Below are 27038 nucleotides of genomic sequence, written 5' to 3'. Positions count from 1 at the left end.
TTCTGCAGCACAGTTTTCTAGAGAACAAAAGCACACTGCTGAAATGTTCTTTTTCCTGCATGACTGTATTTTATGTCATTAAAGCCAACTCTGGGCAATAATGTTAATATGATAAATTATTCACCACAATAAATAACTCTCTATTTTTTTTCTCTAATTACTATTAGGCATTCTATTGAACATTACCAGAGTCCTTTGTGGGAATTAGCTTGCAAGTGAATACAAATTAAACCATGGATTTCAAAGGCCATATACAGACATAACCTTTATAAAGATTTAGAAATGTTGAACAAACTGCAGGCTCACCTGTCATGAGCAAATAAAACACAATGTAACACAGGAGTTGATGCTGTCACAAACCAGGTCAGTCTGTCCCTTGGACACTTACCAGATTATCTGTTTGCTCCCTGTCCTCTGCCACTGGGCCTGGAATGTGTTGAGTTTCTGGAGTCTGAAGAGAGTCCAGGTGCTTCATTTGGGTTTTTATTGTGAGGTACAAACTTTAGTGCTCCCTTCTGAAACTGAACATACCGTTCAACAGTCTGACTCCCATGCCTATTGTTGGCTCTTCAGGCTTTTTTTATTGTTGTTTAAGTATGCTTTCAAGAAGAATTTGACATTTGGGACTATGTTTCAGTTCTTTGGGCATACATAGATATGAAGGAAAAGACTTGGTGAGCTGCAAAAGAACTAAAATATGAACTTTCTTTATTTACAAGGTAGCAGATTTACTGGTTGAAAATCAATATCTAAATGCAATTCAATTTTAAATTTCAAATTATTAGAAGTCTGTCTGTTCAATGTGACAGGACTTCTTCCTGCAATTTCTCTACCTGCTTTGGGTGAAAATGCCCATGTAGGTTAGCTCTTAATATTCTTTAAGTTCTTAATATTCTTTAAGCCCCTCTTCCAAAAGACTTTTTTATCTTAGTTATCACCTTAGGCAACCAGGTAATTTGTAGCTTAAATACCCCATCCTTTTCTCCTGCTGCAGACCACAAAGGGTGCCCTGTAAAACAAGTATCTCCTTGTATAAAAGATAATACTCAAAATGTTACAATCTTAGGCCAACTTCTCTTGGAATTCTGCTTCAAAATGCAGGTATGAAAATGGCATATGGGCTTGCTGTCAATGTTTTAAGTTTGAGATAACACAATTCATAATCAGGTTACTCTAATCCTTTATAACAGGAGTACATGAGTACAAATGTTTTCCACATAGACACAGAATATTCAGTATATTCATAACAATTTTTAACAGTCATCCAGCTTATCTGATTGGATTCTATATCAAATGAACCATTTTATATTGGGAGGAAGCTTGATATGATTAGAACTATTTAGGGCAGAAAGATAGTACAAGAAAGAAAGATTCATGATAGGGACACATGATTACAGTGCTCCTGAAGTAATGATTCATTTTTACTGAGACATTTTACAGATAGAAATTTCAGAATAACTTTCTGAAGGTATATGTCTTCTCTCCTAGTTTTTTGCCTCCTTTTCTTTCCATTCTTCATATGATAATGAAAGGACCTCTTTTAATTCTTCTCCTGCCCCAGTATATCCTGAATTCCTCCAGGGCATCATTCTTGGTATTATATTTTTTTTCAGGATTTCTTCCCTCAGTTCAAAATTTAAGCTTTTCTGAACAGCCAGGTACTAGCCTGGAACCATTAGCTGGTGTTGAATGAAATGTCAGATTCTGGATGCAAGCCCATCTGGTCTACTTGTTGAAGTGTTTGCCCAAGATTTTTCAGTCTTTTTCAGAATAACCCCATATCTTTTGCCATGAGTGTCCCTTGATATCTCATTTAGCTCTACAGTTAGGGAATACGCGTGACTCAAAAGATTGCTCCAATGAGTTTTAAAATTTAAAAAGTTTGAAAAGTCTCTGTTTCCAAGACCTTTATAAAACTATTTCTCCGTTTTTTACATTGTCTATAATCCCAAGAGAGAATTTTTAAGGAGTTAGAGAGGAGTCAAGGTTACCAGACAAATGGGTCTAACCAAAACTGGCTGTGCCTCTGGAAAGAACAGTTAAACTGTCAGCTCTTTTTTGGTTGTTTTTCTTCTATTTCAATTTTTCAGGTCAGCATAGCAAATAGTACTGTTCTTGGACATCAATAGCAATAAAAGGAAATAAATTATTACTGTAGCATTTAGAGAGTCATCTCCTGTTAGCTACTGGGCTGAAAGCCTCTTTAAAAGGGCTAAAACCTTCAGCTCCTTTTGATTTGATTAAGTGCACTAATCATCTGTTCAGCTTGAGTCAGAGTGAGATCCAAGTGCCAGCACTTCACAAGCTGTTCCCTGTGTCACTCTGACCACAAAGCCACAGTAAAGTCAGGCTGAGACCAGCACCTGCCCAAGGCACCAAGGTGAGAAACTGCTCCTTGGGAACCAAGTCAGCTCTTAGTTAACAAACCAGCCAGCTGATTGCTGCTGCTGCCACCTTCGTCCTGAAGAGGGGACACAGGAAGTGACCACATCTAGGGTCAAGGTATCACCAAGACAACGTGCAGCAGCTCTGCTCTAAACTCTGGTTGGTTTTGTATCCCACTGGGGATTGAAGCAGTTCTTCTGGGAAAAAATGAATTCTAAGTTCCTTAGAGATGACTCAAAGAAAGTATTTTAGTTGAAGTTGCTTCAGAGTTGCACATCTGACAAATAATTCAATATTTTTTGCTTTTAGGAAGATGTCTGTAGTTTAATTAAATATTTTAGATTAAAGAAGGGTTTTCCCTGCTCTTGAGTTGTTGTATTTAATCACCTTTTTAGCTGAATGAGAAATGTGTTTTGAGTCTCTGGTAACTTTGGCCTTTGGGTGTTCTCCACCAAAATATATTTTATAATTCTGTACTAGCAAATGCCACCATGGTAGAATAACTTCATTGAATGCATATGACATAGTAATATTTTGGGAGTATAACGAGTCTTTGGTTTCAAGGCATTTTCCTCAAATTAAGCAGCTACGGTAAAAAGAATGATTATTCATATGTTATAGAAGGAGAAATTGAAACACACAATGACAAGCCAAAAAACTTAGTAAAAACTTTGTCATGTAGTAATTTTGCATATCTATTTAAACATTCATTTTTCAAGGGTGTTGGCATCTACAGGGCCTCTGTGTAGTCCACCAAAACTTATTTCAACAAGTCTGATAGTGAAGAACAAATAGTGGAAGTATAATGTATAAATTACTTTTTTCCCTCCCAGTACACATTTCATGCTCCTAGTCCTCTTTTCTAACAAGCAGACTATTCTTTTCTGGAAACCTTCAATGTTTCAGTGTTTTTCAGTGGTGATTCATGCAAAGCTACATTTCAAAGTTAATGGTTCTGCAGCAACTCACCGTCTATCTTACAGTATCCACCAGCACAACACTTTTAACACTTTCCTACAGAATGTTTTTCCCATCTTTTGAAGTTGTTGTGGGCAACATTCTACTTAAAAATTATCTTGTAACTTGCTAACTCCATTTAGAAAAAAAGTAGAACTTTAAATTACATGTATTTTTTTTCAAAACTGCTAAAGCAACTAAAGCAACCTTTCTGAAAATTTCTTTAGAATAAATAATTCCTGGGGTAAATATGAGTTGGATTCTCAACATATGCCACAGTTGCATTGGCAATCAGATAGTGTGGCTGTTACAGCTCTTTCCAACAGGTGGGTGTACATATGATACAATCCTCTAGTCAGCAGTCCAAAGGTCTTTTCAAGATGAGATATATATTTTTTGTCCTAAACATGTTATTCTTAGAAGGTGAATTTGCATGTTGAGAAAAATAAATTATTGAAAAGAACTCTAATAGTACACTTCCCATTTGTAACAAATAAAAAAAAATTGAAATTGTGGTACAAATACTTCTGAGAAAGGGGTCTTCCTCATTAAAGAAAATTTGTTTGAATTTTAATGACAGAAATGATATTGTAGTTAAATGATATTATGAAGTGAGTAGCAAACAAAGTGGTAGAAACTTTTAGCTGGTGAGAAAGCAATTCAATAATAGACATTAGAAATTACTTTACAAATATTTATATACAATACATTTACTTAAATTGAAAACCATCTACTCTTGGAAGGAACTTTCTTTTCAACAATTGTGATTTGGCAAAAACAGCCCTGGGGACATCGTGTTCTGACATTGTTGACAGGCATGAAAGTCTTCTGTATATTTTCATTCCTAAGAAAACAAACTGATAGCTCACATTCACTTTCATTCTCAGCTTGAGTCTGCTATGAGGAGCATAGCTAAAAAGTCCTGTTCCTTCTTTGGCTTTAGGATAAGAACTGCCACATGTAATTTCTTCAACTTTTGCTCATCTGACAGGAGCTTTAACTCCTCATTCCTCTCCTTGATGACTTTCCTAAGCAACTTCTGATCTTCCTGCCTGATAACCTCGTTCAGCTTCAGAGATGCCACCAGGTTTAGCTTACAGATTTGCCACAAGACTTTTTTACCCCCACCTAAATGTCATGTGCAGAGATGTGGAAAAAGAAAGGAAAAGAAGTGGTTTTCTTCCAATGTTGAACAAAGGCTTTAATAGGAATAGGGAGAGAAAACACCTTCAAAGTTATACTGTCTTTAGTTCTGCTTCACTAGAGGTCCCCCTGTCCAGAGTTTATCAGTTTTACTCCTGCTTAAATAAACAATACACCTGTCCTTTCTTCTATCTGACAAAGACAGAGTGACTACACGGCACCTAAATTCAAAATAGACCAAGTCACGTGGAAAAAAGACATCTGTCATACTTTGAAGTTTTGAACGCTGGAATTAGGATTTTTGGGTATTAATTACCTAAATACACAGAGAACACACGACAACATATTCAGGTTTCTAAGTGTATGTCTAGCTCTCAAATTCAGTAGCACTTGTGAAAGTGTCAGCAGTGACATAGGGCTACCTAAAATCCTTGTGTGCCTATAGAGCACACAGGGAGTCATTTATCTTCAGAAATTTAGTACTTAGATCTCTGTATGTTGTTAGTGACAAAGAACAAAATAAAATAAACCCCAAGTAAGAACGTCACTCAACAGAAAGCCTGAATTATTTTTTATTCATTGAATGACCTCTAGTGGTCATTCATCGTGGCTTTTACAGCAGTTGAAATGCCAGCTCAGAACATGATGAACATTTTTTGGTGAAATGTAGAGCATGAGAATAAATTATTTTCAAAACTGTCCATTATGAAATTTTTCTCTACCTCTGGCACTGTTAAAATTATATTTTATTTCACTTTATACAGTGAGCCCTGGGAACTCTGCAGGAGTTTTAAGCCAGAGTTCTAACACCTGCATTGCTCCTTGCTGTTTTCCCTAGCCAGTGCCTCCCTCAATCTTTGAAATCTCCCTCAGCTACTTTGAAGTTTGTCAGAGACATCCTTCTGTCATCCAACACAGCCTTGAGTGTATTCTGTTACCTCTGTAACCTCTGTTCAGCTTGTCACAACATCACTGTATTACCTGAAAAGGGCCACCAAGGGCCACCTCTCACAGCTGGCCAAAGCAGACCCCTTCATTCTGAACACAGATGGCACATGGAGTGAGCTTCTCTGTCTGAAGAGCAAACTCAGCAGATTTAATACTTGCAATATAATTGGGAAGAGAGCTCTAATCCTCAGTATTGTGGGACATGAAAAGAAGTCTGAGTTAAACATTCAGCAATATGTCAGAAAACAAATGGTATTCTCATCACTCAGGGGTTTTATCAGCATTTCTGCTGATGTTTCTGTGGCTTCTTTAAACAGTTGGGCCAGATTGTTCTGCTGGACATGGATATCAGTCTAGATATTAAAGAATGTATTAAAAGCTTTTGCAAAAGACAGAAAACAGGTTCTGAGAAATATCACCTCTATTACTATCTTTCTCAACTATGGACGTTATACAGAACTTCTTATATTTTATTTTTTATGTATCTGCAATGCAAGCTGCATTATAGGTGAAGTATCCACCTGATAATTTTTTCATCTCAGGCAGCTTTTGCTCGTTATCTTTTCCACTTCACAAACCTGGTAACAGAGAAAGAATAGCACCTCCAACAGGAGATCAGTGAATAAGGAATTTATGGTTAAAAGCCTTTAAAGATTGTTTCATAGCCCTACTTCCAGTATTGAGAAATACTTGAGAGAAACTTGAACAAAATGCTTAATTTGTTTAAAAGGCATTCTGAGAGTCTTACTTACTAGAATAGTGTCAAAAGAAGAATAGTTTATGTAAGAAATAGTTTGGAAACTATGCTGACAACAGTGAGGAGCCTTTTCTATGGAGGCAGCATAATCTACATTGAAGATAGGTTTTTTTCTCAAAAAAAGAAAAAAGGAGCAAAACTGTGAACAGCTTGTATGACTGCCTGAATTTTACTGCTCTGGATATTTTGCAAGGAAAAAAACCAAAAGAACAGATCTGTAGATGAGCATAAGATGTCATCACAATTTGATCAGAATGCTTACCAAAGTAGCAATTCCAGTATTAAAGGAATTTCTTCCCTAATTTCTCATTCATTTTATTGTAAGTGACAACAGTAGGTGGATTCTAGAGAATGATTCATTAATATTTTTTTTCTTCCTAGAAATAAGAGGACATGCATCTTAAAGCTAATATTTATAGGCAAGGCATTTCTGGGCTTGTATACCAAGTCATGTACAAGTAGATGGTCAGTCTTTAATCATTAAACCAAAGTTTAGAGAATACTTTGTCTCTAGTCTGTAGTCAAGTCTCAATTAAACATTCTTCTTATGTTAGAATTGATGCCTAGAAGCTACTCAAAATATTTTTTCTAATACCCAATATTTTTGAACATCCAAAGCTTGATTTATCTCTGTTGTTTGGTGAAACACTGTAGTAAAAACTATCAGGCAAAATAACTTTTTAATATTGTAATTAAATATTTTTTCTTTGAAATGCTGACTTTTCTGCTGAAAATTTACACATTTCTTTGGAATATAACCTAAAAAGAAATCTTGTCTTGTTCCTAATTTGATCAGTTGCTCAGATTTTAGTGGAGATTGAAACTGTATGGTACCATGTGCCTCCTCAGTAATTTTAAATTATACACATTGGGATTCTTACTATAAGTTTGGGATTGATTGGTATTAGATAATTTGCGTTGCTATTTATTTTCTATAAAAGTTTATTTTCTATAAAAGTGGCCCTATGTAGGATTGAAAGGATTTCCCTAAGTTGGTCTGGTCAGCGTGTCCGTGTGTACAGTTTGCTCTGGGCTGAGAGTCCTTCTTCAGGGGTATTATGTGTCTGTAGCTTTGCCTAAAACTTCATCTGTGCTCAAAGACTATTTTTTCCCAACCTTCATATCAAAATCCAAAATAGTTTCTTTAACTAGTCTCTGTGCTGGCTATGAAGATTCTAGTATTTTGTTTTTAACAAATAACTCCACTTTAATGTAATTTCCCTTTTTGAAACTAAGCCCAAAATCAGTGGATATTTTGGGTTTGTTGCTCCTGCAAGACATTAAATACAAATTTATTATTGTCATTTTACAGAGTAGCTCTTTGACAGAAGTATTCAGCATTAAAACCAGGTTAAGGATACTAAATCCTTATGGTTCTTTCAGAGGTTGAGTAGGTCTTCTTTTTGGGGGTTCAGACTAGCCAGAAATATAGCTCATGAACTTTAGCTCAATTCTGCCTTCATTCTCTGAGCAGAATCTAAAATTTAGTAATGGCACAGCCTTAGCTCCATATCCAGCTCTGTTACTCCATAGAGAGGGGTTGCAAGAGCACTGTCATGAGAAGAGTTTTTGAATTCAGATTGGGTGAAGATTAAGAAATAGCAGCAGTTCGTATTGACCTGAATTTCACTAAGGGCTCCCACAGAAATGTGCTTTTAAAGTTCAGAAACTTTTGCATATGATTTTGCATATCAAAATTAATCCATTCTTGAAAGGTTTCAGGGAAGTGGAATTGGAGCCTACCCCTTAATAGCCCTGCAGAACTTGCACATTATCTTACAGAGAATTTATAGGTAAAGGATTAATTCCCCAGATCTTTGTATAAATGGATATATATTTGCTTCCTATGTTTAAAGAAAGTTCTTTTCATCTCCCTCTTTAATAGTTTGAGGAGGTTAAGAAGTTAAATACGCAAAATGTGTGGGCAGCACTGGATGGACTTACATGTCAAACAATAAAATTACATTTACATTTCCACTGAAACAGCTTTGACAAAAGCTGATGAGATGTGACCTATGCTTGTGACAACAGCCTCTGTAAAATATATCGAAGTTGGTTATTGTCTGATATATTGCATTAGGAGGTGTATTACCAGCAGGTGGAGGGATGTGATCCTCTCCCTCTATTCAGCCCTGGTGAGGCACATCTGGAGTGCTGAGTCCAATTCCAGGCTCCTCAGCACAAGAGGGACATGGAGCTCCTGGAGTGGGTCCAGTGGAGAGCTGTTAAGTTGGTCAAAGGTCTGGAGCATCACTCTTAGGAGGGGGAAAGGCTGAGGGAGCTGGGCTTGTTCAGTGTCGAGAAGACTCAGAGAGGTCCTCATCAGTGTCTGTAAGCATCTGGAGGGAGGGTGCCCAGATGATGGATCCAAGCTCTTCTCAGTGCTGTCAAGCAATAGGACACAAGGCAACAGACAGAAACTGATTCACAAGTTCCACTTGAATTTGAGCAACTTGGTCCCTGACAGGTATCCCTGCGCATGGCAGGGGGCTTGGAAGTAGACGATCTTTAAGATGATCCTTCCAACCCAAGCCATTCTGTGATTCTGATTCTTTATTGTGCAGGTGAACACTTAACAGATTGAACAGAGAGACTGGGGGATCTCCTTCACTGAGATACTCGAGAACCATCTAAAAGCATTCATGTGCCCTGTGCTCCCTGCTTGAGCAGAGAGGTTGGACCAGACGAGCCCACCAGTGTTCCCTTCCAGACTTACCAGTTTTGTGATATACCTCATCCAAGTGTGAGCCTTTACTGTAATATTTTACTATACTATATATGCATATGTAAGTATACATTATTTTAGAATGTTAGTGTAATCATAAAAGGTGATTTGTTTTAGGAATTGCTGTTCAGAAATTGATTTTTTAATTACCTCTAAGATTATGTCATCTGTCTGACCACTAGTGTCTCCACATTTGCAGACATACTTCACATTTCACTTGTATATAGTTCATTCATTAGGGTTTCTTCAGCATTTTCTGGAAGGAATCATGCAGCTCCCCACCTCCAGTCTGTTTGGGCAGTATTGTGTATACATGGTGATCAACACAACTGCATTTTCTTCTCTTGTGGTTTTTCAAACCCTAAATACTGTTGCCTAAAACTTCACCAGTGCTCAACGCCTTGTTTTCTCAACGTTCAAGTCAGATTGCACCATTTCTTTAGAAAGTAGGTAGCAGAAAAGATCCTGTGATGGGATGGGACTTCTTGCTGTCTAGGAGCTGACCAAGGCTAAATTCCTATGCAGACTATTTTTAAAAATCCAGTGTTTTGCTCCCAGCTCATGTGTGAGTATTACAGGGGAGCCAAATGGACCTGGAAGAAATCACTGCTGCATAGTTAAGTGGGCTGCCTTTGTTTTTGGATTTAATTTACAACTCTTGCAAACTATGGTTTTCCCACAATTGTATCTCAGAGTGCAGAATGAACAGTACCAACCTATACCAATACAATCAGAATAAAATAATAGCAGAATTTTAAAAAGATCGTGACCACAAATAACACCGAGAATTACTCTTAAGCCATGTAAAACCATGTTGTGAAAGCACACGAACTGAGCACACCCTAGACATAACTGAACAGTCAGCAGGTGGAAGCTCTCAAGCCACTGTTCCACAGCAGTGTGCTGGTTCTCTTTCCATAGCTGGGAGAGCATTGCATGGGAGGTTTTGTCTCTGTCACTGTTTGTCATGATCAGAATACAGCCAGGGACCATCTGTTGAACAGTTACTTGCAGGGCAATATGTGGTATAGCATTCAAGTCAAGCCTAAATAAATAACTGCAATTTTTGAATTTCTTAGTTACTTTGTATTAATTCCATCAGACCTTCAAATTGGCTGAGAGCATTTCTAACTATTTTTCTTGGTTTTGGAGACATTATCTACTTTGCATAAGGACTTTAATCAGAGTATTAATACTTGCTTAGAAGTACATACTTATAAAGTAAATACTTAGAAGGAAAAGAAGCCAACACCTTCTTTACCTTGTAAGGATATCTTTCTGATATAGCAGGAGTAAACATTGATCCACAAAGAAAGCTTTATTTCCTGTTTAAACTGTCAGCGAACAAACATGCTCCAGATGTTAGCCTAATGTTTTTACAGTAAATGCAACTCCTGTGATTACAGCACCATTTCCACCCATAACACTTAAGTGCTAAAGTACTTTATTTCTTTAACTATTGTAAATGGACTTATACAGTAAATGCCACTCCTGTTAGCATGGCATCGTCTCCACCTTAAGATTAGCACCTAACTGCTAAACCAGTTCCGTTCTGGAAATAAGAACCTAAGAACTTCTGGTTCTAAATCCACAGTAAGAGAAATTTCCTAGAGCGCTGCACGGGATGGGCTTTGTTTGTTGGAGAAATTTTTGTCACGGAATAATGCGACAGCCACTTCGCACGTTCCCCGCACGAGCTCTTCCCAAGGGGCGCAGCAGCCTCTCTCTCCTGTGTGCATGAAGCGGAGAAGGTGGGGAGGACACGCTCAGGAGAAAACGTCTCCGCTCTCAGCCTCTCTCTCCTGTGTGCATGAAGTGCACAAGGTGGGGAGGACACGCTCAGGAGAGAACATCTCCGCTCTCAGCCTCTCTCTCCTGTGTGCATGAAGTGCACAAGGGGGGGAGGACACGCTCAGGAGAGAACATCTCCGCTCCCAGCCTCTCTCCCGTGTGCATGAAGTGGGGAGGACACGCTCAGGAGAGAACATCTCCGCTCCCAGCCTCTCTCTCCTGTGTGCATGAAGTGCACAAGGGGGGGAGGACACGCTCAGGAGAGAACATCTCCGCCCTGGCGCCGGGCGGAATGCTGTAGCGCAGAGCGGGCGGGCAGCGCACCATCAACGAGGCTGGAAAAGACCCCTGGGATCACCGAGTCCAACTTGACCTTGTCACCCAGACCATGGCACCAAGTGCCACATCCAGTGTTTCCTTAAACACCTCCAGGGACGGTGACTCCATCCGCTCCCTGGGCAGCCCGTTCCAGGGTCTCATCACCCTTTCTGTGAAGGAATTCCTCCCAGCGTCCAACCTACACCTCCTCCCCTGGCGCAGCTCCAGGCTGTCTCCTTTCGTCATAGCTTAGGGCTATGTCCTCTTGAATGAAGCGAGCTGCGTTCGTGGGCGCAGGGCCGGGCAGCGGGGAGTCGCAGGGACATGGACATGGGCAAGGACAGGGAATGGACATGGGCAGGGATAGGGAGCGCCAGGAACACGGACACGGCCGAGGGATGCAGCCCAGGCGGCGGCGGCGGAAGTGGCGGCGGCCGCCCCCCCGCGTACGTCACGGCGCGGCGCAGGCGCGCGGCGGGGCTGCCGTGGCTCCCGCTCCCCTCAGCCGTCTCCCTCCTCCCCTTCTTCCCTCCCTCCGGCCGTCCCTCCCTCCGGCCGCCGGGCCGCGGCTCCTCCCTGCACCACCTTTGGCCGAGTCGCGGGAGTGCGCAGACGGCTCCGCTCCTCGGCGGCAGCGGCTTCATCCGTGCCGAGCATCAGTCGGGAAGGCGCGTCCTCCTCCCCTGCCTCCTTTTCTCGCTGCCCCGCGGCCATGGAGCTGCCCGAGAGCCAGTGCAAGAAAGTCAAGCTGAGCAACAGGGTGCCGAGCTGGGTGAGCGGGCGGGAGGGCGGGCGGTGCACCGGGGGGCAGGTGGGCGTGTGGGGGCAGGGGAGCGGGGAGGAGGCAGCGCCGAGCGCCGGGGTGATGTGGCAGGGGGCGGCAGCGGGAGCCGGGACGGGGGCTCCGGGCGCCGCTGCCCGCCGGGCCGGGAGGGATGCGGGGCGGGGGCGCGGCGGGGCGAGCCCGGTCACGGAGCGGCAGCGCCGGGGGCAGCGCGGCCAGGAGCCCCGCGGGGCGGCTTCGGGGAAGGGCAGGGAGCCCCTCCGGGGAGCGCCCAGCTCTGAAGGCTTCATCCCTGCCTCTTCCGCCGCGAGCCCTCGGCTTCCAGCTTTTTGGAAGAAGGAAGACTTAAGAATGCGATGTACAATGTGGCCATTCATAAACCTGAGTTGGCCAGAGACTGGGGTTCTTTGTATAGCGGGTGTTATGTGGAAAACTGTCGAGACTGGGCTTAAAAAAATCTAACCAAAGCCTTCATTCTTGTTCATAAAGATGGGGGAAGATCGGTTTACAGCAAAGACCAAAATGCAGCTATTTAGAAGAGACATTGCAGGCCTTTGAGAGCATTTGATACCTCTGATGATGCAAGACAAGCGAAAAGAAATGGAAAAGAAAATATGATTTCTTTCAATCAATGCTGAGTTGAAACAGGCAAGACATAAGATCCAGAAAAGATTTGATATGAATGTAAGAGTGTAAATCAGTCTTTGAAGTCTTGCTGTGAGTAGCGCAGGCCACAGCTTTCTTGATAAAAGCAGCTGTTGCCTGAAAAACGGGGAAGTTGCTGTCGTAGTTCTGGGTAGATGTTGTGCCTGTCCAAGCCTCTGACACCGCGTACAAGCTCAAACTCGTTCACAAAGAGAGTAATCGGCAATTTACATTCTTTCAGTTTCCACTAGAAAAAAAGCAAAATCAGATGTTTAGAAGATAGTGAAATAGACGATGTCTGCGTGGGGTTAACAGAGTGTATGCAAAAGTTACTCTGTATCATTTCCTTCATCACAAGCAAAGCCAAGATAGCTTTGTCCAAACGGGGGCAATTCCCTAACGAACATTAAGTATTTGCTGAGCTCAGCTGAGGTTGACAACCCCCTTTGTGCTACGTGGCAAGCAGAGGAAGTCTTCCACTTCTCCCTTTTTCTTCAGAAGACCTCAGCTGAAATGCTCTCTATAAACCAATAAGCTGCACCAGGAGCAAAAGTGCCGCTGATTCACATGCTCCACAGGCAAATGCTCTGGCACTTCTGGCTCTGCATCTGTTCAGCTGAGAGCGAAGGCAAAGCAGCTTACCCTGATGGACTTGGCAGCCCCCAGGAGAGTAGGCAGAGCTCTGTCTTTCAGAATTTCTCTGTGTGTGCAGTGTGATTCAAAATACACCTCTGCCTGTGGGAATGCCCTTGCCAAGCCCACCTCTGAGCACAGCAAACAGTTACTCCCCATTTACAGGCACAGCATAGCCACAGACACTGCCATTAAGTGTGGAGACCAGGGCTTAATAGGGAGACGTGGAACTTTCTTTAGAGTGGCTTGGATTCCTAACATTCCTAACAGCTGTTATGTCAGTTTGCAGGTGACTCAGAATGAGAACTTGCTCCAATTCTTGTTTCTGAGAGCATATTCAGTAGGGTAATTTTGGCTTCATTTTTTATCCATCCCCTCTGAGGCCAGGCAGTGAGTCCCCTCCAGCACTGGTCAATGAGCTGTCTCTGCTTTTGGTCATACTGGTATGGCAGCAGGTGGCAAGCAAAGACACGCTCCTTAATAATATCTTTAGCACTGAATTTCTTGTATCCACAGTACTGAGGAAGATTCTAGGTGATTGCTGCTACTGTGATCTTTCAAATTGTCCCAACTTTAGAGCACCTGGCAAAGGGGAGCTAGTCTGTGTTGAGAGCATGCATTTGGCAGCTTGGGTGGTGCTTTATGTAGAGGTGTTTAAGTGCCTTATTGTCACTGTGGTAATCTGGTTTCTGGTGGGCTATTGTAAGGATCCAAGTAAGAATTCTTGTTGTAAATGGGAGAAAATGTAATGGTATAGGCTATGGCAGAATATGGATTGGGGAATTATGTGTTTAAAAGAGTAAAAGATATTGCTCAGGTGTAATTTCTGGGCTTGCCCTTCCTTCCCAAGCACAGTTGTCCTAATCAAAGCACAGATTTTCAAACCAGAATTTGAGAAATTGAGAAAGTAGCTAATGGGAAGTATTCCTGACAGATCTTTTAGTCCTGAAATCTCATATAAATATGTAGGTATAACCTCTGTGGTAGCTGAATTTTTGTGTTGGAACCACGTCTGTTTTCCTTATTTGTGTTTGTATGTCGACAAAAAAGATGGGCACTGCTCCATGTGTTTGAGTTTCTGTTTGGCTATTGAGCAGAACACTTTGCAGGGAATAAAAAGAAAGCTACCGATTGGTTATCAGTGCTGAATAATAAATGTCATAAAGATGTGTTGTTATCAGGGAGTCACTGGTTTATAAGAGCCATGGTGAGCAAGTTAACAAATGACCTAAAGAACTTCTGTTAAGACTGGAAGTGAGAAAGGCATTGAAAGTAAGACTGCAATTCAGAGGGGAGATTGCATGTGTGGCTTTTGCAGACTTATGGGGGTTCCTGGCTTGGGAAACCAATACTGTCATTTTAGAGCATAAAGATATGGAATTACAGTTTCTTCAGTGTATGTGGTTTATATGGAAACTGTGTCTGTTTTCTGATCCTTCCAGCTTCAAGCTGTCCCAAGTTTATGATGCAGCTTGGGGAGTCTCAGCTTGCCATGGAAAGATTTACTTCCTTCCCCAGAAGGGAATTCCTTCCCCAGAAGTAAATTGCTTTGTGAAAACTTAAAATTTGATATTGATCGTGGAATCATGATATTTTATTGTTGCTTGGAAGTAATGAGGAATAAATTCAGCTTATGCCAGTGTATATGCCATTTGTCTGTTAACCATAAAACAATTAAGATATAATCTCTTCTTTTGGCCGTCTTATGATCTTGGCATTGCAGCTTGGGTTTGCTTTCCGTCATCTGGTTGCCTGTCTGTGTTCTTGCATCAAAGGTGTTTGGCACTGAAAGTCTGATTTGGTTTTGGCAATAAAAAAATTATAGCTGTAACTGGGCAAAACATCAAGAATAATAATAAAAAAACTATGTCATCTTAGGAAGTCTGTACATAAAAAAGTTGACAGAGTTAGTATTTCCTTTTGACCCCCATCATCTTTCTTTCTTTCTTTTGTTCAAGGTGTCTGTAATCATTAATTTCCTTGGTCAACTACCTGCAAAGCTAAAATTTACCTTCATGGCAGGAAAAGTAAACAGTGGGGTTATCCTTCCCTCTTTATCATTGCAGCTCTCCAGTGCACATCCAAGAAAGGATTTCTTTAGTACCCTTTTTTTACTTCAATCCCAAGATATTTGCCTTTTGGAGCAATTTAAGTTTCTTGTGAGAAATGAACCAGCATGGTGGGGGAGAAGAAAGGAGGGGTAAATCAGTATTCTCAGCTGACATTACTGCTATAATGAAGCACAATGGACTGAAGCACTATTTCTGTTTTACGTGCTAAAATAGGAGGGAAAATATTAAAGTGAAGTGTTTGTCTACAGAATGCAGAAGCAGTGTGTTGCAGGGTGGAAGACATTTTTATGGGGATGTCAGAGTGGAAATATCCAATGGCTGTTAAAAATGCAGATAAACCTTGGTGATTAATGCCCTTTTTTTCATTAGCCACTTTAAAAAATGTAGTGTGTCCTTACAGCAGTGACTACTACAGTGAATGTAATTTGGCTTAGAATTTGAAAATAGCTTTTTCAAAGAGAACTTGCTCATCACACTGTTTTTCTATCCCATGTTTCCTTAGTTTCATTTCTTTTAACATTATTAATATAGACCTCCAAAGTGATGCTTTGATATAGTGTAAAAGGAAATGACTGTTCTTTATGTCTGGTATCATTTTGGTTGGTCATTTCATCAGTTGATAGTCATCAAATTTCATGTACAAGAATTTGAAGACTTCCTAAATAATTCAAGACCACAAACAATATGTGCCAGTGAGTATTTTTTTGTGCCACATCAATATTTGTATTTGTATGTCAGGGATAGTAATTAAAACTTGGGTTATTGAAGATACAATGTTCAGCTATATATGCTCAGTGGTGTGAGCAAATCATAGGGAAGCAAATTATTTAATAGGAAAGTGAACATAATTCGGGAACTACTCTTTTTTTTTCTTTTTTCAGCAACGGAGAATGACTTGCTAAATTATTAACTTTTTAGAGCACTTCTTTAAAACTGGTTTTCTTTCAGAAGATAAGGGGGATTTGGGTACTGCTTTGCCCAGGATTAGTGCTGAGCTGCCTTGTTTGTGTGCCTGTACACAGACACAAAAGGTGGGTCAGCTGGTGGCTGGCAGGTGTGTGTTTGAGTGCATGCAGACTCTTTGGGCACTGTAACCTTTAGTCTTAGGTGCCTGCTTCTGGAGTACAGGTGAGTTATTGTCCCTCTGCTCAGCTCGCTGGCTGCTCCACTGCACAAGTGTGCCTCATCCTCGAGAACGGCCTTCTCCTTCTCCTTGCTGTGATTTCTCATCTCTGCTAAGTAGATATTAATACTTTTTTTTTTTTCATAAATGTTGTGTCTTTTTCATATTTTAAGAATCCCTCCAGCCTACTTCCTCAGGGTTTCGTGAGTTTTTTAAACCTAGTGTAATACCCTGATTAGTTTCATTGCTGCTTTCCTAGTTTCCTAGAAAAGAGAGGAAGCTGATATAACTTATGGAATATGGACTAGAAGAAGTCTCCTTGGATGAGACATTTGACCTCTAATGTACGAGTCTGATGACAGACTCGTTGCCAGGGTTCAAAAGCCAAGCATGTGTGGGTTTATGTCTTGTAAGAGAGCTTACTGAGACAGTGGCATGGGATTTGTGCTTTGAGACTGCTGTTTCTCCAGTGGCTGGTACAATGCAGTACAACTGCAATTAATGAGAGAGAATGTAGCTATTACTGTGTTAGTTTGAATGGCTGTGTACATTCATTATGCACTATATAGCTTTTAATTGAAGCACTTCAATTATTTGTGTTGGTTTTAATTCCACAATTTGCTCACTGAGATCTCCAATTTTATGTACTGCATAATTGTTCCTGCTATAAGAAGAAAGATTTTGACTTTTTGACTTTTGGTTTTAGTCAGCTGTACTGCGTGCACTTTGTGCACAAACCAGCTTTGTTTTAGGAGATAAATTATTTGAAGTAACATGATCAGCAAGCGTAACGTCATTTTGTATGGCTATAACTTGTTTGCAGATTGTGGTTTCTTCTGGGTTGATATTCGGTGTTCATCTAACTTTAGTTGCTGGACTATCACCACTGAATTACAGAGTTATTGTGTTTAAAACTGAGCACAGGTTCTTACCTTGGGCTTCTGTTTGTACTAGCTGTGAGCCCAGCCATGTCTAGAAGTGGGGCATAAAATCACACAACTTCATGATTTCCAAATAAGTTATGGATAAACCTTTGAATAGAAGAATGATGTAGCAGCAGTCCTTGAAGCCACAAGTAGATACCATATTTTTGTTAATTCTGCTTTGTGGTGTCCCTCTCTGGAACTATGAACAGCTCTCTGCTAGTACTCCATAGAGGAAAATAGTCCCTACTTTCTTTTATATTAAATATACTGCATCTTTTCTTTTTCGACTGGCACTGAAACAATGATGAAAGAGAAGGTAGTGGCAATATATTTGCAAGCAAGGGAAGCTAAAGCAGCATTAAAGATACCACTAATCCCTCTCATCCCCTGCCCCCTTCTCTCTTTTTTTAAAGTCTTTTTTTTTGTTTGATTGTTCATGCATGGTCTGACAATCTAAGGTCTTGATCTTTCACAAAGTTCATATAACCAGATACCATTAAAGTCTGGGATGATGCCAAGGCTGATCTTCCTGTGGGCTCTCTCACTTCAGATTGTGACATGTGTTTGACAGCAGACTTATCTTACTGAATTTATTTGTAGAGCAGATTATTATGCTGAATAGTTTTAAGAAACTCGGTAACCAGCTTTATTTTAATTAAAATTATATTTTAAAACCCCTATCTTTAAAATAAATTTTTTAAAAAGTTCCTTGAAATAGCACTTTCTTTAAACATTTAGAATGAATGATAACTATCTCTTGTCTGGAGACTGATGATAGACTGGAGACTGTGCCACACATAAAGACACTTGCTTAACTGAAATTTGGAAGAGATATGCATAGTTTGCAATAAAAAGGCCTCTGAGGAGTTAAAAATGAGCCAAAGAGCCAGGGCCACCAAATTTGACAGGCATGATCTGCCCTTGGTGAAGCCAAGTTGGCTGTCATAAATCACCTCCTTATTTTCTGTGTGTCTTAGCATAGTTTCCAGGATCTTCTGCCCCATGATGTTGATGGGCAGAAAAGAGAGACTGGTGGGTTTGTACTTGTCCAGGTCTTCCTTACTTTCCTATTCAAAAACAGGATTATGTTCCTCCTTTTTCAATAGAAACTGCTGTGGCTTCTCAAATATGGTGGATCATGACTTAGACACATCCTCCACCACAGTTCACTAAGGAGCTGTGTATGCATCTCATCAGGTCCCATGGACTGTGCACCTTCAGGCTCTGCAGATGGCCTCAAATGTGGTCTTCTACCTTGGGCAATGGTTCTTCATTGTCCCAGTCCCTCCATTTGCCTTTCATGACTTGGGTGGTGTGACTGGAGCACTTGTCAATGAAGATTGAGGCAAAAAATATAATTGACTACCTCAGCCTTTTCCATGTCTCTGGTAGCCATGTCTCCCTTTTCCATCCAGAGAGAGCCCACATTTTCCCTAGTCTTCCACCCTTTATGGGATTCCTTTTAGTGTTTGAGTTTGTCCGGGAGTTCCTTGTTCATCCATGCAGGTTTCCTAGCTGGTTTTGCCTGACTTCCTCTTTGTTGGGATGAATCACTCCTGAGCTTGGAAGAGAGTGTCCTTGAATATTAACTGGTTTTCTTGGGCCCCTGTTCCATTAAGGTCTTTATCTCATGGTGCTCTACCAAGCAGATCCCTAACAGTACTTGAATAGAAGTCAACTCAAGCAGCTCTAACAGTTTATCTCTCTTTTTTATAGTTGATTTTTCTTAAGCAAGTTTTATTTGAAAGTAGAAGTTGATTAACCTGTCAGTCCCAAGCTTCACTGAAGTAGCCCCAGGGGTGTGGTTGTCTCTGGCCAACTCTTCTAATTTCCTGTGCCGCCTTTGGTCCATGCTGGAGCTGATGGAATCAGTATTGGTTTTACTTCCATTTTTCTGTCCTCAAGTCTTTCTTTGTGCCTGTGGATGAATTTGTTTGCTTTGCCAACTCACCCTTTATCAAAGACTTAATCGACTTCTTCTTTTGCAGGGAATGCAAAGGGCAACCAATGTTACCTACCAAGCTCATCATGTCAGCAGGAATAAGAGAGGCCAAGTGGTAGGAACAAGAAGTGGTTTTCGTGGATGCACAGTCTGGTTAACAGGTACAGCCATGGATTTCTGAGGATCCTTATGTGTTAGTTACTCCTTTGAAAAGCTACTTAGCTGTAGCTCTTTTTTGCATGCAACACTGAATGTTTGTGAAATCTAAGACCTTGATGCAATTTTATTACTATTTTTAGGTAGACTAGCAGGAAATTGCTCTGGGACAAATAGTAACTTGAGAATATATTTTGTTCAGTGCTCTGAGAGGGTTGTTTTTTTGATACTGTCTGCTACTTAATTCTGGTTTCCTTTGTGTGTCTTGCTTTTTTTCCCCCATTCTTTTTGTTTTAACCAATTCTGTCTCTTTGTTCTTTGTACTGTCTATTTTATCTCTTTAGAAATGAAATGCAACGCAGCTTTGTTTTTGTAAGAGTCTGTACTTCTGGATCTTTTCTGTAAAAGCCTCTTCTCTTTGGATTCTTATTGTCTCCTTGGTTTGAAATAACATTTCAATATAAACCTGAGCCATTGGACAGCAATTGCATGTTTAGGCAATGCATACTGGCAGTTAGTTTTGAAGTCAGCTCTGTGGGACTTTTTTTTTTTTTTTTTTTTTGTATACAGAGAAGATAAATACATTCTGGAGACATTTTTTATTTTGTAACAGTGAGGAAATTTTTTCTGTCTTGCAAAGTTTTTGGAAGCTTTAAAATATTCCCTGTAAAGTTGTTTTATTTTTATTTTTAGTTAATCTGGTAATTTAAAAAAATAGCAAAATATATAATTTAATTGGCTTGTAAACATTTAGAACATTGTTGTATTGCAACATAAAAGATAAAAAGTATTAGGGAAACTTCCTACATTTACATTAAGTAAAACTGATTTCCACTAGTGTTAGTAAATGTGTGTGAAATGTAAAGCAGTCATTAACAAAGTGCTGAGAGCCATTCCAAGCAGATTTGCTTGCTGTCATGTATTTCTTTGGGAAAAGAATGGAGCCCTTTCTCTCCCTCTTTGCATCCCACAGTTCCAGCCTGTCTCAATGCTTGAATGATCTGGTGGGCTGCCTTTCTGTTTCTTCTGGTAATTCATTAATCTAATTTTGAAAAAGGTCATGATAAAAATGTGTTCTCAGTTATCTGCATGGCAACATTTTCCAGTCAATGTTCTTCTTAAACAAATGTAATCTTAATGTTCAATTTCCTTTTTTTTCAGGAAGGAGGGTGGTGGTAAGATATCAAGGATATGTGTGGGAAGCTAGGTTTTTGAAGATGTTTGAGCAGTAATGTGAAAGGGTGAAAAGGACTGTAGGCATTGAAGTAAGCAATATTAGCCATTCTAGAACCATGCAAACATGAGTCTCAAAATTCTAATAGGTAATAGAATAAAAGCTGAAATACTGGGACACTCCAAGACTCTCTCACTTTGTCAGCACTCATGGAGTTGGAGTGTATGGAAAGATCTTCCAGGGATTGCTTTTCATTTTTCAAGGTAACCTTTATTGAGAGCTCTTTTTTAATGAATGTTGAGTCAGAGGGTCCTCGTAAAGAAAACTGAGGAATTTAGGAAAAATGTGGAAAACCATTGCTTTAATGTGTAAAATAATATGCAATTTTTAGAGTGTAAGTTATTTTAAAGACTTGTCAGCTTGAGGAATGTTTTTAAGTATGTTAATGTATAACCTTAACTTTTGCAATTCATTGCATGTTGGAGACCAAATGATGTGTGAAAAGACAGAGCATGTGAGTGAATAGCAAGCTTGATGTGGGGACAAAAATGGCAAGCCAAAGACCTCAGTGAGAAGTAAATGAAGAAGTTGCTGAAATCTTCTTTTGGACTGTTGTGCCTATTTTCTGTGATGGGGGTGTACGTAACTGCTGCCAAAAGAAGACCATTCTGTTTCCTGCCTTGTGTTCCTTCTCTTGCCTAGCACAAGCTGTACCTCTTGCCCAACTCAACACTGAGCTGATTTAACTTAGGAAATCATCAGTGAACTTACCACAGCCTCCTCCCAGACAGACAAGAGGGAGAAAACCCTTTACCTTACTCTCTCTTTACCTATTGTCTGTGTAAAAGCCACTTGGCTTATATTCCAAGTAAGTTTATCCAGAAGGCATTGCTGCTGATACCTGTCACTTTGGGATTTTCACAATGTACATGTACTACAGCTTGCCTTAACTTGTTCCTATGCTTATATATTTATATTATTAATGACTATTTTAGGTCTGTCTGGTGCTGGGAAGACCACAGTGAGCATGGCACTGGAGGAGTATTTAGTGTGCCATGGTATTCCGTGCTACACTTTGGATGGTGACAATATCCGCCAAGGCCTTAATAAGAACCTGGGTTTCACACCAGAAGATAGAGAGGAAAATGTGCGTCGTATTGCTGAAGTTGCTAAATTGTTTGCAGATGCTGGTTTGGTGTGCATTACTAGCTTCATCTCTCCTTATGCTCAGGTGAGTGTGAAAAACATTTAGATGAAGTGTAGGGAAAATGCAAAATATCATTCAGAATCCTAGTTACAAAAATCCATTTCTGAGCATAGCCAGAATCTAATACTTACTTGGTTGTTTGGTTTTTTTTTTTTGGTGGCGTTTGTGCTTTATGGAGGTGATTGCTCAAAACAGAAATATTAATTTAAAATATAAAATGCTGACATTAGTTCTATAAGTGGAACTATCCTTCAGTCCATTAGACAGAATTATTACTCTAATAATACAAACAAGCTCAAGTGATGTTCCAAGAAAGACTCTTAAAATTGCAATATCTTGTTTGATCCATGTAGATTCCAGTACTTTTTAAATATGAAGACTAGGTGTACACTTGACCTGAAGGCTTAGGCAAATTGCTTTTAGAAGCAATTTCTCTTTTAGTGAATGAATGATGAGAAGGTTATTTCTACCAAGTGACTTAAGGGAAAAGTGTTTTAATTGCCTGTAGGTTCTTTTTACTTTATTTCATGTTGTGTATACAATATGACATTTATTTAAAACTTAAAATTAATGTAAATCCATGTTCACATTGTTGTGTTAAGACTGTTTTCACCTGTACATAAGAACCTGGAGGAGAGAGACAAAAAGGATGTGTGAACACCCAAGTTTCTTGAAGAATGACCCAGGGACTTTAAGCTTAGGTGTTTCACAGAATGAGAATGTGTTATTTCTTTGGTTAGAGTGGTGCAAACACTTCTTCTGATAATAATTTGGGGAACTCAAACTCTACAGTATAACAGAAGTCTCTAGCTATGAGAAAAATAACTAATGAACATTATTTAGTAAGAGAAGATTTTAGTGGATTTTGGAAGAATTTTTTTGTTCTCTCAGTGAAACTCACCAATATTGTTCCAATGCTTGGCAAGCCATAAAAAGAATATGATAAAATAATGCAAATAATACAATATTTTGACTACACAAGTCTTGTCAGATTAAGGAATGTAGGGAAGACTGGTACTTGGGAGAGAAGGGTGGTTATATCAAGAGCAGCAGATAACACCTCCTCCCTGCTGTACTCAACTAGGCAGATGTTATTCTTCAGATATATATGTATGGATATAGAAAACCCTGCATTCTATTGGCTGGGTTTGATTGTGGGTTTTTGTTATAAATCAAGTTTAATGTAAAATATCTCACATCTTCCTGTCAGCTTTTACCATGTGATATACTGTAGCCAAAGTGATGCACCTTGCAGGGCATCAGATAATCAAATCACATTTCTCTTTTAAAACTTTGAAACTTGCTTTCGTTGGGCTGTCATCTTCTTTAAAATGAATTTCAAAGGCAAAAACCAGTAAAAATATATGGGGACAACCTTTTAGTTTTTTTCTTCTGTTTTCTTGCAGGATCGTAATAATGCCAGACGAATTCATGAAGGGGCAAGTTTGCCTTTTTTTGAAGTATTTGTGGATGCCCCATTGCATGTCTGTGAGCAGAGAGATGTTAAAGGACTCTATAAGAAAGCCAGAGCTGGAGAAATTAAAGGTGAACTTAGTTGTAATCACATCCTTTCTACAGAAGTGTAATTATTGGTGTAATTAGTGAACCATTGGTGTAATTTGATTCCATATGAGTGGATGTGCTCAAGTCTATCACCCTTAAAAAGAGCATGGATTCAGGACAGGACTGGGAAGAAAATTGGAATTAACTTCTAACTCATGGAACTGAGTAGCTAAGCATGTAGGACAGTAAAAGGGACGAAGTGGCTGACCACAGATAGAAAAAGCCTTGAGCACATTAAAGGTTGCAATAGAAACCCTGTAATGATTGAGGATTAGTCTGTCTTCTTTGTGTGTGCATTTACCAGTTGAAAAGAGCCTAATCCTTTCTAAAGTCTTTAAAGAACTGCATTCCTAAAACCTGCTAGTTTCTTCTAAAAAGTCAAACATGGCCACTGTCACCTGTAAAGACCATTAAGAGCACTTCTGAAGATACTAACTTTTAAATCTGTGTTCTATTCTAGTTCCCATGGACATTATTTCCTATTCCCAGCCTCAGGTCAAGATTTAAGTATAACCTGCAGTAAAAAAGGCTTAGCTGTGCAATCATTCATTGCAAGTATTGTTTCAAGTGCTGCTTTGCTGTGTTATGTTACAGTTTCACAAGCCGATGATAGATAGCTCTGTATTTAGTAGCAAAGTAGTTTTTTTTTAAAGTAATCTCTTCTGGGGGTGGAGTTTGCAGATGCTGTATGAATTCACTTTAATCAGAAGTGATAAAAAATTCAAGAAATCAAAAACATTTTGTGTGAGTGGTTGCTTGATACTTCTAGTGCTACAAGATATTGAATGCAAGCACCAGGAATAAATAAAGCTGAACCAAGATTTGTTCAAAGTCAAAGCAACATGGCTTGAGCTGACATGATACAAAGATACAGTTCTGTACAGAATCCTTATTTGTGCCTATTTTATGAACATCCTTAGTATTTTGTTAATTTTACAAGCCACGTAATGGAACTGTGTTCCTGAAGAAGTGGTAGTGAGGTAAACAGTGCCTGAGTAAGATACAAGTGGGTGTAGCAGTGACTTTATCTTATGACCTGTCTGATATACGAAGGATGAAAATTAAACAAACTTGCCAATTCATAAGGAAAGTGAGCAATTGTTATCAAGTTTTGCTCTGGAAATGGTAGTGAGACATTTTCTTTGTCTCATGTTCCCACTCCTCCAGTAATCAGATCCTTATAAAGTATACAGGTTTTGGAAAAGGTACCAGCCTTTCTTTATTACATGAGGTACTGCAATAATTGATATTTTTCTTAGAGGAGGAACAAAACTACTAATTTTGAGGGTATTTAAATCCAAAGGGAAAAACTGGAGTGCTAATGTTTGCATTTGCATTTGTGGAGGATGCAGGTGTTGAGTTGCTGAAGCCCAGCTGATATTCCTGATGCAGATGTGACTTGTAGTGCTGATACTCTTTGCCTTTGGGCTTGATTTTTCCTTGTTTATGCATGGGTGGTAGAATCTCCACAATTTCAAAGCAGGTTGCAAGCTAAGTAGGCCAGAACAAGTGTCACTGGTAGCTTGTACAGTGTGTGACAGCTATTATAATAAACACAGTCATCAATCTTACATTAGCAGCTATCTTGAGATGAGTAAATTAGCTCAACTAATGTAAAAGGTGTTGGAATTCCTTACTTCAGAGTACTGCTTGGTGGTATGAGTGTGAATTTACATATATGCTGGATGTTCGTAATATCTTTTCATCCTTTATTTATTTTTTTAAGAGTAACAGTCAGATGATAGCGTGTCGAGCTCTGAGTTGATGTGCACAGTTCTTCTGCCAGTGCTCTTTTTTAATTCACAGTAAAAATCAAATAGCTTCACCAACAAATAAGTGCTTTGTATGTACTGCAGAATGCTGATGTTTGATGCTGTCAGATACTGTGATTAACAAAGAAGATAAAGAAAAAACCTGCTGATTTCCCTAAGAATTCCTGTATTAAGGAAGCTAAAACTCCATGTTCCTGCCTGATGTGTTCATTTATATATAGAAAACTGCCTGTGAACAGCATTAAAGTGATGTCATCTTTTGGAGGAAGTCACCTAATATTTTTGTTTTATGTTCTGTAGGTTTTACTGGGATTGACTCTGAGTATGAAAAACCAGAAGCCCCAGAGCTTGTGCTGAAAACTGATTCCTGTGATGTGAATGATTGTATACAACAAGTTGTAGAACTTCTTCAAGAGAGGGTGAGCAGAAATGGAGACATATCTTAGAAATGTTTTTCCCAAGTATTTGTATGCGCAATCTGAATATAAGTGCTGGGAAAAACAAAGACAGTTTTTGACACATAAAGGCTCATGCATCTTTGAATTCAAACTTTTAAACTTGTCTTATTGTGTGTTTCCTTTTTAAGTATAAACAATGCACAGCATTGATCTCCAAGTGAAATAAGATTTGGTCAAGTGGAAAATTAATTTGTATCAATAACTGTAGAGGAGGCTGTCTCAATTGTTACAGAACCAACAGTGAATGCTGACTTAAAAATGCTAGCAACCAATTTTAAAGAGTCTGAATTTTTACATTGTCTCAATAGTGTACAAATTAATATATACTGCACATGTGAAGAGACAGGAGTGCACTTACAGATTGATTTGATCTCACTTAAATAGGGGCTGCTGTGCTTGTGTCTGCTTTCCCTTGTTTCCACTGTTTTTCTTGTACTAGTAAAAGTACTCCTGCAATTGTGTAATGACCAGCTCAGAAAGCTATCTTCTTCTGACATGGCTGAGTTGAGTTTATGGTTCATAGCTTCTGAAAAGGTAGATCTCTTTCCTTGTTCATGCCTGCAATCAACACCATCCCTTTTGAAGTCTCCAAGCCTTCTCTAGTTGCCTGATAAGTAGATTTGGCTCATTACCCAACCTAAAAAACCTCACCCCCAACAAATGCCGCATGGAGAACAAAACAAACAGACAAAAAACCCCAAACCCAACACTAAAAGTGAAGGCAGTAAAGAGATGGCTTTATCCTCTTGGAACCATACCCCAAGAATTTGCTAATCCTCATGTAGAAGAAATGTGTTTCTTTACATTCTTAGCTATAGTCAGTGGTTAGTGGATGATATTCCAGATAACTATTTCTTTTTAACTGAGATACTCTTGCAGATAATAACTCATGTTTTTTTATGTGAGTTGGATGTTCTGGAAGTTTTGGGTATAGACAGTAGTTTGAGTAAATAAAGCTCTATGAAGTGTTGAAGTTGATACAAGCAAACAGGCTCACCATGCAGCTGGTACGAGTTAATTTTGACCTTCTGTGTAAGTACAGCTCTGGAGAGATTGTACTGAAATTTTCAAGAAAATTCCTCAAGGATGACTGTTTGCTTGGGGTTGCTCAGGAGATAAGACAGGGCAGAAAACCATAAGATAATTTTTGCCCAAACCCCCATCTGAATATTTTTTTGGAAGAAAATAGGAGAGCTGTGTAGGAGTCCCACCTATGAGAGGTGGCAGTTTCTGCCTGGAGGGGCCCTGTGCCTCCTGCTCAGAACAATTCATAGTTATAGAAACCTATGTCACATGTGTCAAGATAATGATTCCCGAAGGCTTGCATTGGTACACAGTGCTGACTGCTGGCTCCTAGCCCAGTCAGCTTTGTTTAAGGCACATCTAGCACTTTTTTCCTCTTCTTTGAAGATAACAGTATAATGAATGGCACGATACCTTAGGGGTTGCTTAGTTCTGTGAGAGACAGTGAAGTCGAGGCAAGGCTAAATGGGCATGTCTTGGTTTTAGACTATATTAATTCAGTGCTATCTTGAGAATATGATTTCTGTAGATTTCCT

At 39.6% G+C, this 27038-nt stretch overlaps 1 protein-coding gene across 1 annotated transcript in view; it reads left to right on the top strand.

The window, feature by feature from the left end:
- Positions 1-11509: 11509 nt before the first annotated feature.
- The window catches only part of PAPSS1 (3'-phosphoadenosine 5'-phosphosulfate synthase 1), a 39974-nt gene continuing 24445 nt past the window's right edge, over positions 11510-27038 (top strand). Inside the window, exons 1-5 of the mRNA XM_058024524.1 lie at positions 11510-11796; positions 19196-19310; positions 21475-21710; positions 23093-23231; positions 25322-25440. Coding sequence (XP_057880507.1) covers positions 11737-11796; positions 19196-19310; positions 21475-21710; positions 23093-23231; positions 25322-25440 — 669 coding nt within the window. The 5' untranslated portion in view covers positions 11510-11736. The remainder of the gene's footprint in view (positions 11797-19195; positions 19311-21474; positions 21711-23092; positions 23232-25321; positions 25441-27038) is intronic.

The sequence above is a fragment of the Melospiza georgiana genome, chromosome 5 (genome assembly GCF_028018845.1).
Source record: "Melospiza georgiana isolate bMelGeo1 chromosome 5, bMelGeo1.pri, whole genome shotgun sequence".
NCBI lineage: Eukaryota > Metazoa > Chordata > Aves > Passeriformes > Passerellidae > Melospiza > Melospiza georgiana.
The sequence above is the reverse complement of the archived record's forward strand: the minus strand, read 5'-3'. Positions and strand labels throughout refer to the sequence as shown.